The following is a 19,578-nucleotide window of genomic DNA, read 5'->3' as shown; positions in this document are numbered from 1 at the left end:
AACAATCATTATGATTTAAACGGAAACATTCGAATCTCTCTCTTCTCATTACAATGGTTTGCTTCATGCATGCATGGCTTCACGCCATGGACTTATTAATTCAATCATTTTTTAATGTTTATCAAAGATATTTCACACATCAACTCGCACACGTGTTCTGAATGAAATATGTAAAACTGGCTAATGAGAGATTGAACTTATGCCGGTGGTTTTGTAAAATTGATAAACTCGACAGAAATGAAGAACCCCGATGTATTTCTGTCTGCTAGAATGACGCATCAACGTGACAGCTAGTATGGGGCCACTTGTATGCATTATGTAAGCCAACAATATCACACTAATAACATCGTCAAGTAAGCCCTTATTTTATGAGCAGTCAATAAGGTGTTCTATCATGCAGCCTTATACATGAGTATAGTCCGTAAGATGTTGAATCTGTTTTGATTTATGAATCTATGCATCGACACATTGCACAAAAAAAAAAACAACAAAAAACGCAATGAACCTATTACAGTATAGACCCTGATAACTCTCTGTGTATGGTATGGGGTCCCGGTATGTTGTCTCTAGAAAGATTCGCTGGATGTATACAAAATACTTATTTTGTGCTGTAAAGAGAGAAAGAAAATATTTCTTCATCTTGAGCAACATCAATTTCCGCCTGTAGTAAGGGGGTGTCACTACACTGTATAAGGGGGGGGGGGGGCTTATGTATCTTATCTTGATTGTACCATTATTTCCATATGCAAACAGTGTTGATAACTTGCGAACTGTGTACGAACACAGTCACGGCGTGCGTGTGTTTACGTGGTGGTGGTGGTGGTGGTGGTGGTGGTGGTGTGTGTGTGTGTGTGTGTGTGCGTGTAAAGAAGGGTAGTACCACCTCCCTGGTTAGTACATTGAGGAATTTAGTAGAAGTATGCACCTGACGTCCTTTGCATAATCGTGCCCTGGTAAAGCTTCCCTATAAGGCTTGCAAGCATATTGCCTCTTGTTAATTCTATCCCGAGTGGAGGTCTTTAAAACAATGTGCGTCAGTGTGCGTCATATCGTGATAGAATGACTGCTTCGGAAATTCACTTGTTTTCGGGTAAGAAAGATAAAGTTAGATCAGGGATATAAGAAGGAACAATGGACGTATCATCCACACATTATTAGTGGGGTATAAACTGGGTAAGGCTGTTTTCGAGTGTAATAATAGTTTGGGGAAAATTTGAAACGCATGCACTGCACAGTAATGATCTGCTTCTCATGCTGATTGTACATGCCAGGGTGAGGTGAACGCGAAAAGGCCCGCACTTCTTAAGGCATAAATCCCTACACATGTTCGATTCTCAGCCATTATCACTTGCTCAAAGAGGTTGTTTACATTGATTATGATTATCACAGATTAGAGCTGTACTAAGTACGGCCAAGCACATGCTTAATTTCCAGTTCTTATCAGGCATGTCAAGTTAAGGTTGTTCAGTGTAATCCTGATTGATGTAATTGTTGCATTTACCAAAACTAATCATTAACTATCATTGATGGATTGCTCCCACTTTGTAAAGTATATGCAGACAAGGAATTGTGGGGATTTAACAAATTAACAAACATTCGTGAAGGAGTATAAACGCATGAACGATTAAGTAAGTTCCAAATTACTTCTCAGCAGAGGCAGTTGAACATGTTTTGAGTATGGGGGGGGGGGGAGGGGTGGTCCTCGTGGTTGAGTTAGGGGGCAATGTCTCCTCCCCAGATGAGCGGAGTCGGAACTCTCCTAAAGGCATGAGCTTTCTTGTATTTTTCTCTTTTTTCAGTTTTCGTTGTTTCTAAGAGCCAAAGGAGTTGGGGCAGGGGAAGGCTGATATAGGCCGACCCCTGCCAAGTAAACATAGTGAAGAGGGAGTGAAATGTAGCGATTATTGGGAAAGCACTGAAGAAAATGAAATTGTTAGATACGGCTTATTCTTTAGTTGAAAAGATACCGAGTTGCACACTTCTTAAATGTCCCGACAACGGGAGGTTACGTATAAATCACTGATTCTCCAGTCAGCTTGGCAATTATATGCATAATCATGTTGTTGTTTCCGTTTTATCGTCGCCACCTGTCATGGCTAATAGCTGATAATTTCTGCTTAAATGACTTTGCAGAATTTTTTTTTCTCCCCTGTTTTGCACAAATGTCCTTAAAAGTTTGCATCTATTTTTTGTTTTGATTTGATAACTGTTCGGAAAATCCGAGCTGTGGTTCCAAATAAAACAGATACATTACATAAAAAAAATATCTGAAAATACGTTCTTCTTTGTAAACTATCCACGATTATGCGATCCTGAATTTTGCATACGCTGTGCCAAAACATGCAATAATCGCAAAACTAGTAAGTCGAGTTCAATATGCCATGCAGTGAGCCCTACTATACAGTATGTCCCCCCCCCCAAAAAAAAAATAATCATATTTTCGCATTGATTACACCCAATATGATTAAACTGTCTAAATGATGCTTCAGAGTCTTAAAATATAACATCTTAGCTCTATTTTGCAGAAAACTCAATTCAATTTGGTTAAGCGGTCACAGAGAAATGTGGATTGTTGTAAAGCATGTCATGAGTCTGATTCTTCCAAGTTTAGCACTTTGAAGCTCTTGTGCATGAATACAATAGACAGAACTTGGAGGGAAGAGATTTCTGACATCCTCTACAAAACTCCTCATTTTACTTTGACCACTGAAGCAAATCAAATGGGGTTTTCTGTAAGATGTGAGCAATGAGTTATAGTTTCATACTCTGAATTTGTATTTAGATTGATTCTCTATTTTTAAAGATATCATTGCGGAGGGTCCCGTTGTAAATTTTTTGGGACATACCGTACGCGGTATAATAAAGGCTATACATGTAGTACTTAAAAATTCATGTGTGATATAGGCTCGTCATTCACTCCAGGTAAGTCAAAGACAAGTGCGGGTTTATACAAAATGATCTTCACTGATGACAATTAAAACATGAAGTGCTCTCTGTAAATACACATATTGCGTTTTATTCTCAAGACTCTATATGAGATAGATATACACAATAGATGTTCATTATAAGAGTGCGTGCTCAAACCCTATCCTCAAAGTCTAAGAAAAAAAAAAATCAATCATTTACTTAACACCCGGTCATGATATTGGACAGTATTGTAAACCTTTTTCTTTTCAGATTCACCATCATTTCATAATGCACAAACTACACTTGATATGAGATTGATATACTGCATACCCCTTTGACTATGATATTCCTTATGAACTCGGTCAATGTCGCACTTCCCCCACAGGTCGACTACTGGAAGCATGCCAGGCACGTTGGGTCTTCCTCTGACGTCATGGTCCCGCCGCACTGGCAGAGCGAGTTCCTCGACGTACTCTCAGCCAATCACGTCGATCACTTTGAGCTGGTAAACACAGACAGGTTGTTATGCTTGCCACAAATAACTGACACCCTGTATCACCGCGCCCAGTCAGGACTCAACAACTTATAGCTGTCTGTATCCTGACAACTTCATAGTTCGTGACCCGAGATTGTCTACATGGGTTCATCCTCTCATCTTTGGGAATCAACAAAATTTAATTGTGAATGACTGACGCAATAAAAACCTCGATACATGAATCACGATAACTCATGAACCGTGGGTGAAACTTGGCTGACATCTTCTAGCATGACATGCTTGCACTATCATTGTGTGATATAGTGAACTCACGCGGTCTTTTCAACACAAAGAAAAATGATCTTAAGAACAATTTTGTATTGTAGTATTCCAATCCTAACACAGGTATCTCATGTAGAGGTTAAACAAAACCAGTTTAAGAGATACCAAACGTCTGTGCCCTGAGAGTTGGTGAAAGAAAAGTGTAATTAGCTGTTTTGCTCGTTCTTACAAGGAGAGGAAGAGTTAGAGGGGATTATGTAATCAGGTGAGATTTTCATTCTTATATCTAGAGACAAAAAAAAATTGTTTTAATGATATCGGTAATGTGATAACGGGACAGCGAAAAGAAAAACAATAGGAGAATATCTCTACATTTTGAATGTCAGCAATTAATCTTAAATAGCAGGAGTGATCATGTTGACCAAACACTTCATCAGATAGAAATCATTGTTTTGTACATGAACAGACCGAAATATCTCAATTAAATTTCTCTTCCTCGGTCTCAATGAATATGAAATTACATCATGCCAATCAGAGCCAAAGAAATAATGTGTCTATCATAAAAATTGTGTGTGTGTGATTTGTAATATTTCACGCTATACCAACATGATGAGGGAAACTATATGCACTCATGGTCAATAACCATCATATTACTTTGGCACCCTTACTGTCGTCAACTCGCTGACGCCTATTAAACGATCATCGTTTTATCTTCTGCCCCTTTTTATATCAAATTTCTTCGAAAATGATGCATGTGTTTAATTTTGGGTCATGTCAAAGTAATTGTGGGTCATAAAGCAAACTCCCTTTATACCTCACGTGGTATAGGGAAACCTTGGCGGGGGGGGGGGGGGGGTGGCGCCATGCTGTAAAGAACGCACGATTCTGTAACTATATAGGCCTACGTCACCAACCAATGTCGAACCATCAGAACAGAGAACTAGTGGTCTCATTAACCAAACGGGGTGGCGAAGGAACAGTGCAAGTTTGTTTGGTCTTGTTTTACTTACTGCTTACTTTTTAGAGGAAACAATTAAAATCTCACGAGAAAAGGTATCATGGCTTGGAAAACTGCCAAAAATCTGGTATACTTCTCAAGTGACTTTTAACAGTATTGTGTACGGTTGACTCATTGTTCCGTTTGCCAGTTGTTTTCTCTGATCCATCTTAAGTAGTCATCACACATCTAATCTCCAACACTTAACGCGTGCGTGACTACGAAGGACAGAGACAACATTGTCAGAGATCTCATCAAGGTGCAACGACAGAGAGAGGAAAAAAGGGTTCAAACTCTATAAGTGATCCCTAAATACAATTCTGTCAGTATGAATATACGACTAATAAAAAAAAAACTTGAACAAGATTATGAAGTTGGTTTATATTTTGCTGGAAATGATCTTAACTGATAAACACCTCTGCCTTTTCCTCTGACTTGGGTTAAACTCATTTTAATGTCTGAATGTTTGTGTGTATGATAATTATGATGCTAAATAAGTAGGCCTATAGAGAAGGCGAGGTCATCTTAGTCATTATTTTCGATAAAATGTGATACTGCTAACGTCTCAATTTATAAAGATATAAAGAGGAAATCAGTTTCTATTCGTCAAAAAATGAAGACAGTATTTCAGAAGTTCACGTATAAACATTGAAAGACATGAAGAAATCTCACGTTTTCCCCCCATTCTTCAGATTTCGAACCTACAAGACGTATTAGACCAGTCCACCGAAACCATGTCACGGCGTCGACGGGAGGCTACCAGCGTGGATGAGTTTGAATATACCATCTACCACACCCTTGACGAGGTTTGTACTCCGATCAACTGATCCACCCGATTACACCCCATTCATACACCACCTGTTCCTTGAGTGATGTAAACATGAAATACCCATGTGATCTAGATTTTAAAACCTTCGTAGTCACCAAAAATGTTAAGTCATCTATGATCGATTGTGGTATAACAAGAATTACTTAAAGGGATGGTATATAATATCGGTGGAGATGAGGTGTTGGGCTTTTAACTTTTTGCAAGATATCAAGTAACCACGTATGAAATAGTACAGAGCATGCCTTAAGAGGCATTCTGAGTTTATTTGATCAAAATCAGTTTTGGAATAACTGAGACATAAAAAAAAACAAAGTAAAACAAAGCGATCGTAATAAAAGTTGGGTTCCACCTTTATATCAGGATTGCTCTATTTTGGATATATCAGCCGATTTCAAATTGTCAAAACCATGCAATTTTCATCAAACAAACGTTACATTCCACTTGAAATTGCACACTCTTTCATACACACTATTGCACCCAAATATGTTAGAAACCTGACGTTAGGTCTCAACCAAAACTATACAATCCCTTTTAACCTGTTACAATAATAGAATGTTGAGCTGGGGGGTTTTTGTCACCCCTTCCCCTTTAGAAATTTTTTTCCACCAATTGTTTCATAATAGATATTACTGTTAGTACTTTTTAGATGAATAATTTAAGTATATTCTGTGAAATCTTGAATAAAATTCAAATCCACACATTCATCTGTCCAAAATAATTGTATCTGAGGATGTGGTTACGCTAAGATCTGAAAGAGAATATGAATTTCCGTAACTTTTCTTCTCTGAATGAAGTATACATAAATATCAGAGATAGTATTCGCACAGAAGATGTTTTTGACGAAAGTATGTTATCTTGTGTTGTTGTTGTTTTATTCTAATGTGATAACGCTGAAAATATGTATTTGTGCTTGGCTTATTGAAAATAACAAACAGTGACAAAATAATGATGATAATGGATAAGATGAAAGCCATGCTAAAATTAGGCCGAGATGGCTAAAGCGCTCTCGGAGGAGCCTTAATGTATGCATAATCCATCATCTCGCCAATAACAATGGATGTGATTTATGTTATTCCGTTCATCATTCTTCGTCATGTACCTTTCAAGTTAAGCTGAGAAGAGCAACATATACTGCAATTAGCGTCTATACATTGAACGACTTTGGATTACGATGAAGGATGATGACGCTTTAGGCATCACTTATGTTGTTTCACTTCATACATTTAGAAGAAATGAATTGTGCATTAAACCTTTAAGTATAATGGAATCCAAATAATGTACGCATTTTTTTTTTCACGATACATGTTTTGACTTGATATCAAAATATCTCATCAACGAAATACTCTGCGGGATATGTTTCATGCATTTTATCATTATTGCAACTAAGTAATCATTTTCATCTAATGATGTCCCCCTTTTCGTGATAAGGTTTATCTCACATCTAAAGTTGTAACTTTATCTCTCTCTCTCTCTCTCTCTCTCTCTCTCTCTATTCGGTGCAGTATTCTCAAGATGATTCACTTCATACACATTAAACGTAAATGTGATATCTGTGGATGTTGTTCTGATGTTTTTCTACGTTCTTGCTATCAACGACGCCAGCCCATCCTTCCCGCCGTCCCCAATCTCGTTCAACTCTTCTCCTCCATTTTGCTTCCCGATGTTCTTGCAGATTTACCAGTGGATAACTGATTTCGTGGCGGAGAATGGACACATTGCGACTGAAGAGAGACTGTCGACTTCGTACGAAAATCGACCTGTTCAAGCCATTAAGGTATACAACAAATTCAAGCTAAGCCTTCCTCCCCAACATGGAATCCAGACTGTAAGGATTTCTATTCCAGTATTACCACACATGACAAAAAAAAGGAAGATATGTATAACCCAACCCGTAGATCTGCAGAGGAAACAATGATAGCACAACGAAATTTCTTTCATCCAGATAAGAATAGTTATCAGATCAAATACGGTAATTAATTTCATGTCTTACATCAATCACAATCAACGCATTTATCCCGTTCTTGGTCCCCGGGTTCTGGGTATTCTCCTTGGTTTAACTACCGGGAAATAAATCTCTGATCAAAAGAACACCAGGATATCATTAATGCACATCATGACGTAGTAATTTGTATTTGGTTCGGTTTGCCTAAATCAAAGTGTCCAGCAGTTTCACTACACAGTAGTTCCTATACGAGTTTTACCAATTTCGTCCATATAAAGCTTATTTATAATTACCTATGACATTCATTGAGTGAACGTCATTTTCCAATGGATATTATATTTCTATTCCTGCATGCTCAGACTGTAAATGTTTGTAAACCAGGCGTTTGGAAGCCCTGTGATCTAGTCGATGAAGATTTGGCCCTGCAAAATCATAAGTTCGAAACCTGAATAACGATATTGTGCAGAGTAAATATATAGTATAAAGTAAATATATAGAAAATGCTATATGGACCTGGGTCAAGTCTATGTCTGACTTGACCCAGGTGTACAATGTATTACTAGTATCAATGTACCTGGCATGCCTGGCAAGGCTGAGTAATAATAATGGTAAGGCGTGCTAGAAGAGCGATGAAGGCAAGAGGCTACCATGACTAAATGATACCGTATTGCTATTGCAGATATCCTTGATTGTTGTACGAAGCCAGTATCACGTGCTTTAATTACGACTGAATGTAATGCGCTCGCTTTTTCTCTAAATTGCACCTCGCAGCTCGGAACGCCCGACTCAACGAGTAAACCAGTGGCTTACATCCAAGGCGGGATTCACGCTCGCGAATGGATCAGTCCCGCCACCATGATCTTTCTCATCAAAAAGGTAAATCGATCTTTATCATGAGATACAGTGTTTAAAAGAAAAAAAAATCGGTTAAGGCGCCTCCCCTTTACACAATTTCTGGATCCGTCCCTGGTATAGAATCATTTGAATAACACTTCCCCAGATAATATCCCGTCATTAAGGCGTTAAAACATTTACGATATACGGGATGCATATTGATTCCACTGTCGAAATAGCCTACATAAAAACCAAATGTTGATTGACCATGCAAGGGTCAGCTTCTTTTGTTCATCTTGCACTGACAGTACGACTAGCTGACTATATAGCAAACTGAAATGGATAAAGGGATAAGTAAACAAAAATGCATTAACACATAAGTGAATAAATTTACAATATAGATAAATATATTATTTCCAATACGTAATATGAAATGTTCCCTTAAACTGGTCCAAATATCAAGTTTGGTGAAATTTATTAAATTGAAATCATATGTAAAAGAAATTATGCGCCCTTAAACTTGTCCAAATATCAAGTTGATGAAATTTGTAAAATTCAAATAATTATCTCAAGTCCAGTGATATTCACTTAACTTTTCATGAATTACACCATTATACTTCATCTACAATGTGTGATAGGCCGAGATATTATTATGGTCAGTTGCTTTGTAATACAATTGGATACGACTGTATACTATATACCAACATGAAATATTAGCTACTTGAGAAATGAAATGTTGAAATAAAATTATGTTCTGAGATTTATCAAGCAATCTGATAAATTATTGACTGTCTAGTCAGAGCTAATCATTATCAATGTGTATGGGCAGCAGTAAATGTGAGTGAACGCCAGGGAGATCAAATAAGACATAATGTCTACACCTTTAGTGGAAAGACACGATAAATACAAATTGAAATGAATCTATTCAAGCTTTATAGCAGCGTTTTAGTTACGATTCTGTCGACACCTTCACAAATCGGCAAAGAGTGGTCACACCTACTAATTCACAGTCATGGATGGGGGGGGGGGGGCGGGGGCTTTGGCGGTGATGTCTTATGAATATTGAGCTGTACGTATTAAAGGAAACCAAAACCCAAAGAGAAATGATGTGGATTGGATCCACAAAAGTTCATTTTTCATGAAAATTACACATTCCATCAACTTGATACTGACATATGCTAAGGGTAGCAATATTCCCCCTGCTCTCTGAAAGCGGTTAGTCAAATACTCTTTCATTATGCTAGAAAAGAGAATTTTTGTGGAATTCCATTTATAGTTTCTTTATATTGTTGTCCACACATGACATCATAACCTCTAGTAGTCTCCTCATCCAGCGGTTCCAACACCAAAACTTTAAAAATTCATAACTTTTGCATCGATAGTCCGATTTTCCTCAAACTTTCACTGATGTGTTTTACTAATGTTGCTGCCTTCACTTAAATGTCATTTCTCTTTGGGTTTTTGTTTCCTTTAATACTGAGTTAAAACTGAATTACAAATAGTCTAATGGTGATGTTTTGATGACAATATTCATATCTGCTGCAGCTAGCTGAGAGCTATGACGACGGCGACCCTCTCGTGCGTGCCATGTTGGATACATTCGACTGGTATATCGTTCCCGTTCTCAACCCAGATGGATATTCTTATACGTGGAAAAATGTGAGCACATCACTGCACCCTAAACGTCCTATCACATTTTGACATGTCAGTTTGTGCACATTCGCACCGCTGTTGATATCTGCACTAACATTTTGAAGTCTCCATAATATTTTTCACGTTTTAGGGTTTTACGAATCATAGCTTATTAATCCAAACTGAAAAACGACAATTCATATATCGTAAACAAGTAAAACAAGTAATTTGGTCATTATGCAGGGTAACACATAATTCATAGAAGCAATAATTAGTGCTCTACCTGCACACATTTCAGGTGCAAAAAATTTGGCGAGAGAGTTTTAATAACCGCATACATCTCTTGACAGAAGTATAGTAGCTGGAGCTGCAATTTGGTTTTTGCTATTCAGACAATCTCAAATAACACTCCAACAATGATGGAGAGGGTTTCCAAAAGACTTCAACCTTCAAGAGCGATATGAGATACATAACGATGCTCCTTGTCCAGTCTCCATCACATCACACTCAGCAATGCCTAACGGCATCTCCTCTACATCCTGTAGAACGTATTCATCTTTCTTCAAGCTCTCCCCTTATTTCGTCCGTTTTCTCTTTCCTCCCATTCTCTGCTGCATGATATGGACATAATACATAATTTTCTTTTCACATATACATTACATATTATAGATAATTGATATTTCTTCTGTTGAAGAAATCGACTACCTGTCGTTTGGAAATACACATCTGAACTAAAGTTTAAGCCGACTGTTGCTTAAGAATCTTCCTGGATATCTTTTGTAATAATTCAGATATTTTTATCGATGTAGAAATATTTGATGACCATTTTGTGACGAGCAACCCACAATAATCATTGTATGAAATATATCAAAATCAATAATGCACATTTGGTTTTACTATGCAAAAACAATAATAATCATATCAAATTAAAGTCAAAGGGGTCAAATCAGCACGAAGGGGACGGGAGTTACCACGGACCTTTTAGAAATTCCGTGTATATCATTGATTCTTTGACAGTGCACAGAGCGCAATTTAAAGAGACCTACCACGTCCCTTCATGTTCTGTTCTTTCCAATGCACGACACAGGAAGTTCCAAAGACTTTCAATTTTCTTGTTTTGTTTTTTTTTTTTCTATCCTCTGCACAGGATCGAATGTGGCGTAAAAACCGACGCAAACCGGACGGCAATATATGCACAGGAATTGATCTTAACAGGAATTATGCATATGCGTGGGGAGGTAAGCAAGTACAGTGCACTCCCGTTATAACGAACACGATATATAACGAAATTCCGGTTACAACGAAGTAAAAATTCAGGCCGCAACATTATCCACTCTATGTATTCTTTTTGTTTATTTGTTCGCTTGTAACGAAATTTTGATATAACGAAAGAAAACTGCCGGTCCCAAGGACTTCGTTATAACGGGAGTCCACCTTGACTGTACATTATATCTACACGTCAAAATGAACAAGTTGTACATGAAAAAGAGAGACGCAAAAAGAGTTTGAAAATAGTTGAACGGAAAAATACTGATTTTTGTTCAAGTGCATAATAATGACTCGCACTGCTTGCGAAAAGTGTAATTCTGAATGTCACATAAAAACGTCCCTTTGTCCCAGTAGGATCTACCTAGCATATTTGCGAATGTTGGCAGGTCGTTTGTAAATGGGACGCACATGTGAACGGGAGATTAGACGCAATAATTGGTACCTTTGAGAAACTAACGAAAGAACTAAACCTTCAGGGAAAACATCATGGAACACACACATACACACACACACACACACACACACACACACACACACACACACATATATATATATATATATATATATATATATATATATATATAGCTGGTCACAAACGTACACAGCGGTATCCAATTGCAACGTGTTATACAGTTTACACTACAAAAAAAAAAAGTAGGTTCTATATGCAGGCGACTCCCGTTGTAACGAAGTCCTTGGGACCGACGATTTTCTTCCGTGATATCAAAATCTCGTTACAGCCGAACAGTATAAGTACAAAGTACATGTATATTATACAAATATACTTTGCCTTGAAGGTTTCTTGGTCAAACTATGGACAGAGTCACTCTAAAATACAGTACTATTTGGAGGCACCGAGGCCTTTAGTTTTAGCCTCCTTGGTTTTATCCAGAAACTCGAAACTATATAGGCAGAGTATTTTATGATTAATATTTTGGATAAAAAATCTAAACAAAAAAGGGAAATGTGTGGCGAGAAGTCGTGTGGTGGATGCGATGTTGTGGAGGGATCCTACACTGACCCGTCCGAAGCAGCGCACAATATCAGAATTGCTTTAGAAATTGTTACATTATTCACAGTGAGAGTATGAAGCCGTGCGCAATGTCAGAATTGCTTTGTGTCAAACATGCCAGCATTCTGGCATAGCTGAAAATACCTATAATCATGTAAAGCTATTTCAACCAATCACTAGAGGATGAATTCTTTATTCAAAATATAAAAAGTTATATTGATAATCATTTGGGGATATGAATTTTCACTTCGATGAAACAAGAATTTTGTTATAACCATGTTCATTGTAACGGGAGTGCACTTTATACAGTGCACTCACGTTATAGCGAACACGGTTATAACGAAATTCTGGTTACAACAAAGTAAAAATTCGGGCCGCAACGTCATCCACTATATGTATTTTTGTTGTTTATTTGTTCGGTTATAACGAAAGAAAACTACCGGTCCCGAGGACTTCGTTACAACGGTAGTCCACTGTATATTGTCTTGCATTGCCTTCGGTGCAACAATAAAATTATGGTCAAATCACATACGCACATACACACTCCAGCAATATGCACTTGCTGCATTCAAAATAAACATACAAAAAAATATGTGACGAAGGTAGCAATTTACTAATTTTATTCTCCAGGGCCCAAAACTACAGTATCAAACCCTGGCCGTGATGTTTCAGAACATATCAAGCAGATCAAACATTGTAAAATGAGAGGAAATAGAGACAAGCTCTAATCATTCATCACCCTTCTGAGTAACAATCACATCTAAGAAACCACACCTGTTTCTCTTGCCATTTTTCTCTCTAACCACAGGACCAGGAGCTAGCCCTAACAGCTGCAGTGAGCTTTACTACGGGCCTTCCCCACTGTCTGAACCGGAGCACATTGGCGTGACTGACTTCCTACTTGAGCAGCAGGCCACAAATGGTGTTAAGCTTTTCATGGACTTCCACAGCTACGGACAGTACTGGCTCTATCCCTGGGGCTACACTGGCTCCAGACTGATTGAACACGAGGAGGATAGGGCTTACCTTGTATGTTTGATCTAATTTTCTCAATTCTGTATGTATATAGGTCATTGTATGAACACTATAGTAAAGCAACCATGGCAACCTCTCAAACATGAGACCCTTTAATCCTGCTGTGTTCACATTTTTGGACAAATCTTTAACCCACTCTTCCCCTCTTGTTGCAACTGCATTAAAGGGATGGTACAGTATTGGTGGAGGTGAGAATTGGGCCTTTAACTTTTTGCAAGATACCAAGAAAACACTTATGATATAGTACAGAGCATACCACTTTAAAAGGAATTCAAAGTTTATTTGATGAAAATTGGGTTTGGGATGACTGAAACATCTAAAAACAAAGTGTGGGTCCCACACTTTATTACAATCTCTCTTTTTTTGGACATCTCAGCCATTTCAAAACAAATATTCATCAAACAAACGTTGAATTCCTCATAGAATTACATGCTCTTTCATATTTCATAAGAGGTTTCTCATTATCTCACCAAAAAAGGCTGGAAACCTGAAATTAGGTCTCCGCCAAAACTGTACGATTCCTTTAATATCTGCCTTCAAATGCTGAGGTACTGACCGGCCCTCTGAGCTGAGAGAAAAGCTAAGATAGTGAAGCCATCCTGTGGAATTTTAACCATTAGCACATGTATCGATCCTTGATTCTTTGTCTTTGTAAAGTAACTGGCAAGTTGAAACCTCCAGTCATTCATACAGGTTTTACAAGCTGATACTTTTAGTTTTTATTTTCAGGAATTTTGTGAATTGGGTGCTATTCGCAAAATTAAAGACATGCGACAATATTGATCCAAATGTGAAATTTACGTACATCTCTCCATTTAGTACAGGACTCCACGATACCGAATTTAACCAATCGTGAAATCATTGGGAATTCCTTATTTGCGAAAATTTAGACTCGCGAAATATTTGCCATATACAGTATATCACATCCCCAAAGACAGAATTCCTTCCTATGAAACATGAAAAATGGTTCCACCGGAAAAATCACTTAGCCGCGAGAGAAGATTTGAGATACATGAATCATGACTGAGTGTGAAAACCTATTCAACATCTGCTTAGAATCAATAATCTTGATAATATAAAGTATAATCATACACTTGCATTGTCTTTCTTTTCTGTTTTCTAACCTATAGGACAATCTAGCACAGGCAGCAAGAGATGCTATCAAAGCTACCCATAATATGGACTACTTTGTGGGAGAGTCTGGACCAGACCTGTGTGAGTTGACTAGTGTCAGTTTACCAAACAATACAGTTTGATCATTGGATTCCCTTTCTGCTGTCAACGTGTGGCGATAGTGATCTTAGCTTCAGCTATTATCTAGATGTTGCATGTTTGGGATTATGTGGGAGAAGAATTTTCTTTGCAATTTTTTGAGCAGAATGATGAACATGCAATACCCGCAATATTTTCCAAGAACATGAAAATGGCATTGAAATTTGAAAAGAAAAAAAAAAAGCAAAAAGATCAGCATTTTCTTGCAAGACTCTGGACAGTCATATGATTATGACACAGAACTTAGTGCAACAAGAGGTAAATACCAAAATGATTATTGCAATTTTTCATACCTTTGGGGTGGGGGGGGGGGGGGGGGGGACCATTAATCTCAATACCCCCACCATGAAAGAAATTCCGGCACCCCCGCTGTACAATAGAATTACACCTTTTTTTGTTGTTTTTGGCATGGTTATCAATGTCACTGTCAATGTCAATATGTAATGCTGCATAACTACATAATCTCATTACATTATTAGTCATCTTTAAAGAAACACATTTCCCATGTCTTTCAACATAAAAGAAAGTTTATTCTATCTTTAACTGGGGTCTACAGCAGGGTTTGAAATGAACTGAATGCTCTAGTGAAGGACATATCAAGTATCAATCAAGTCTAATTACAAATGTACTTTACTCCAAACCCCCAAAACACGAAAAGTTTACCCTATCAACAATTTTACTTCACATACTTTGGATGGCCATAAAGTATAAAAACAAGGGTTCATTTCAATGCCTCTGGAAGTGGTAGACAACTCTCAAAGCAAAACACTGTCTGGGATGCATTCCTAATTGTGATAATCTATTGACTGTCATTTCTACAGACCCAGCGAGTGGAGGTAGCGAGGACTGGGGCTTTGGTATCTTGGGGGCCAGGTACAGCTACATCATTGAGCTCAGGGATGAAAACAAATATGGCTTCCTCCTCCCGGAAACACAGATCGAACCGACCGCCGAGGAAATCTACGCTGCCATGAGAGTGGTGGGAGAGACGCTCGTCAGAGAATCTGTCCTGGCATCAGATCCATGATGATACCAGTGGCATGTTGAGTATTTCATCAGTCTTCCAGTCCTATTAAAAGACATTTTAAATCACACAAAACATACTAAGTATCTGTACACTGTACCAAGCATACATAATGACTTGATGCATTGATCTTAAAATTATTTTCTGTGATATGTGCGAATTGTGTGGGAATAAAATTATAGGATTACTTCTGTCTGATATTCAGAGTTCATGGCAATTTGATGATTTGTAGGTATTTGATGATCAGCTGTAGTGCGGACTATCATTTACTTTATCATCTACAAGTTTGACTTTATTAGAATTATCCTGGATGAAAGTAAGATTACTTCCTTGCCTTTCAAACTACCTCTTTTATGATTTTTGTTCAAACATCAAATTAGGATGACAACATGATGTCATAACTTTGGGCCTGAAACTGGAGAAAATGAAATTGCAGATAAGTACTAGAAATCTTTAACCAGTGCAATAATAGCATATACATGTACATGAATGTCAAATATGAATTAGTAGCATCAAGCTATGATTGACTTCACTGTTGGAAAAATAAATGTTCCAATTACTTGAATGTCAACGTATCTTAGTCTCCTGTATGTCAAACCAGACACCTAGTGGGTCTACCACTCACCCAAGTATCACAAGTTCACCATTCATGCATTCTTGCAGACTTTCACCAAAAAGGAACATTAAAGGGATGGTATAGTTTTGGTTGAGACCTAACTTCAGGTTTCTAACATTTCAGGGTGAGATCATGAGAAACCTCATATGAAATATGAAAGATAATGTAATTCCAAGAGGAATTCAGCATTTATTTGAAGAAAATTGGTTTTGAAATGGCTGAGATACCCAAAACAGAGCAATCCTAATAAAAGGTGGGACCAACCTTTTATTCCGATTGCTTTGTTTTACTTTGTTTTTGGATGTCTAAGCCATTCCAAAACTGATTTTCATCAAATAAACTATGAATTCCTCTTAGAATGGTATGCTCTGAACTATTTCACGAGTGGTTTCTTGATACATATCTTGCAAAAAGTCAAAAGCACATTCCTCATCTCCACCAATACTATACCATCCCTTTAAACGTTAACTGGGATCATTTTGTCTCAATCAAGCTTTTTTTTTTGTCTCAGAAAATCATCAGATGTACAAACTCTTAGGTTGTGGAAAAAAAAAGTCTTGAGTCCACAGAGGAATGATGGTATCAATTTCAACAAATACATATTTTATTTTACAAAAGGATAATACCTGCTAAGTGAAAGAATACAAACAGTGCACTCCCATAATAACAAACACGGTTAGAACGAAATTCCAGTTACAACAAAATAAAAATCCAGGTCGCAAAATTATCAGCTCTTATGTTTTTGTATTGTTTATTTGTTCGGGTAGAATGAAAATTTCGACATAACAAAAGAAATCTGCTGGTCCTGAGGACTTTGTTATGACGGGAGTCCACTGTACTGTAAAAGTGGACATTTTTGCAGTGCTGAAATTTTCATCAGAAACCAGCATGAAAATAAAAGCACACAAATATTTTTGCTGCTATGTTTTCCAGTTGTTCATATCTAATTCCATGGAATTAAAAACTCATCTTATCTGGCCGAGCGCAAAAAAAAAAAAAAAAAAAGAATCATTCATGCAAAAATATCCACCTCTACGGTAATCACAGAAATGGCCTAGTTCTATCATTTGGTGTCCAAGAGAGGGAGAGAGAGAAAAAGAGAGTAACCACGTTGGAGACTTTGGAAATTTTTGTCCCCTATAAGGCCTTTAGTTGTGACTTGGTCCCCATTTGTACAAATACTCTTGCACTCTTGCAATATTACATCCCTAGTTTGAGAAAAATGAAATCTAACAGTTTGAAGACAGAAAGGAAAATGCAAAAATTGGCCCTAATTTGTCATCCCTCACCCCTACCCCAAGGAGGTTACGGCGCCTATTTGTACAAATATATATTCAATCATCCTTGTGATATTAACTGCTGAATTTGGGGAAAGTTTGACAAAGCATTCTCAAGAAAAGATGAAAATGTGAAAATTGGCTGCCAATTTGGTCCCCCCCCCCCCCCCATTTGCCATGAACAAACTTGAAACTGCACTTGCTACTGTACTTAACCACAGCATTATTAAACTTATCTCAATCACTTCAGGTTGTAGAGAAAAAGATTTTTAAACATTTCCTTATTTGGGGGATTTGGGGCCTACTGGGAGGGCTGGGGGGGGGGGGTGGGCATAGTGGTCATTCAAACACATTGAGATCCTATCACCCTAGAGATGTTACCTGCCAAATTTAGTGAAAATCCATAAATGTGTTTTCAAGAAGAAGTTGAAAATGCCATAAGTTTACACACAACAAACAATGGACAACGGACGATGAAAGACCATCTGAGCTCACACGAGCCTTTGGCTCGTGTGAGCTAAAAATACATACCAGATATGTAAATATCAAAAAGAGGATCAAATGGTAACAAATAAACTTGTGACTTTATCATTCACACAGTGTTAAAACACTCTCTGAATGTGCCCAGGCCACTACATGCATTGAATTACAATGTTTGGCACTGAATTTGCCCTTGACTGGCAATACATTGTATGTTGAAAAGAAATACCAACAGTACATGAAAATATACTCTTCAGTGTGGAATGAAGGGCAACGACTTCAAAATATCTCCACTCCAGGAAAATAAACACTACAGGTCAACAGAAGCAGCTGCATGAATTCCCCTGAGCAGTGATGTTTACTATATGATAGAGATTGCCACATTTCAATCAGTGTGACAGACTCCCAACCATAACATTACAAAACTCCTTGTCTCATCATCTTGCCTTCCTGTCAAGCTGATGAGCCAAGCATCTAAATGACACAGCCATCTGGGGCTGATGGGGATTACGCTGGTGGTTGTCACATCAAAAACTTGGCATGAAAACTGCAATCACTGGCCAATCAATTAGATGCTGACAGTCACGTTCACATGTGACACATTTGTTAAAGTAACTCTGATGGCATGAACAATTGGCTTTGCACGACACATATAAAACAGATTTGTTTGTGCAACCGCAAGTACACAGGAAAACAAATTAGTGCATTTTCTATGTAATTATTTCACATAGAGCCATCCTTTACACATCATCAGCAAGCAAATGAAAGGAGGGGTATAAGCTAATGTAGTCTAAACCAACAAAGTGTATTTCAAGTACATGTCAGTCCTCATTTCCCCTCTAAGTGATGACTGAAGGACATTCTAACAGTGGCAAAACAGATGACCACTCCCTAGAGTTAGGTGCCAACCTGGACTTTGCCCAAATTGTGGGCTAGAAGGATCCTGAAAACACAAGCAGAGACAAGTTGTCATCTATTGATGATGAGCTGTGACAGACGAATGCAAGGTTGCAGTGAATAGTGATCCATGTAGGCTTACCAGTCTCTCCCACTCTTACATCATGCTTTTTGATCATCCTTGTACCATATCACATCCAAATAGCTGTCAATATTTTGGTCTCAAATGCTATGGGCACTGTAACTGAAACAATTGCTGTCCTTTAGGTTATGGAAAGTTCCTGCTTCAAATCCCAGAGGGACCTATCACCAATTAGAGTGGCAAATCGACATGAATTTCCACCTGCTAGGGAGCCTAAATACACTTGGACAGGACAACAAAGTGGAGCTTTGCATTTAAAAGGGTTCCATGCAGTATATAGCCATTATCCTTCTGATAAAATATTTCCACATGCAAATACCAGCTTGCAAGAAGTTAACATACACACACACACACACACACACACACACACAAAGAATAGAAAAAAAAATAATGTGTCAATGGAGCAATTCTCAGTTTAATCATGTACAAGCAAAGGAGAAATTTTCACTACTGGCATTAAGACAAATGGCAAGTTAACTCAGAAACCGTACCGTGTTTCTGCAATACATTTTTTCAAAAAACAAGTTGCCTGAATTTGTAATAATTATGATTTTATGCCAAAGAGAAAGACTTGGATTGGCAGAGGCATCAGTTGGTAAAAGCAAAAGTGATGACTTCACAGCCAAACAAGTATTACTCATTGCTTAGACATACTG

General features: G+C 37.8%; 1 protein-coding gene across 1 annotated transcript in view; it reads left to right on the top strand.

Moving 5' to 3' along the window:
* Positions 1–15,513, top strand: part of LOC139721534 (carboxypeptidase A2-like) — a 30,577-nt gene extending 15,064 nt beyond the window's left edge. Inside the window, exons 5-13 of the mRNA XM_071632848.1 lie at positions 3,293–3,412; positions 5,354–5,467; positions 7,163–7,264; positions 8,204–8,308; positions 9,812–9,925; positions 11,046–11,136; positions 12,988–13,208; positions 14,345–14,429; positions 15,308–15,513. Coding sequence (XP_071488949.1) covers positions 3,293–3,412; positions 5,354–5,467; positions 7,163–7,264; positions 8,204–8,308; positions 9,812–9,925; positions 11,046–11,136; positions 12,988–13,208; positions 14,345–14,429; positions 15,308–15,513 — 1,158 coding nt within the window. The remainder of the gene's footprint in view (positions 1–3,292; positions 3,413–5,353; positions 5,468–7,162; positions 7,265–8,203; positions 8,309–9,811; positions 9,926–11,045; positions 11,137–12,987; positions 13,209–14,344; positions 14,430–15,307) is intronic.
* The last annotated feature ends 4,065 nt before the right edge of the window (positions 15,514–19,578 follow it).

This window comes from Diadema antillarum, unplaced genomic scaffold, assembly GCF_040938485.1.
Source record: "Diadema antillarum isolate AM-2024a unplaced genomic scaffold, OU_Dant_1.0 scf00000145, whole genome shotgun sequence".
In the NCBI taxonomy this organism is placed as follows: domain Eukaryota; kingdom Metazoa; phylum Echinodermata; class Echinoidea; order Diadematoida; family Diadematidae; genus Diadema; species Diadema antillarum.
The sequence above is the reverse complement of the archived record's forward strand: the minus strand, read 5'-3'. Positions and strand labels throughout refer to the sequence as shown.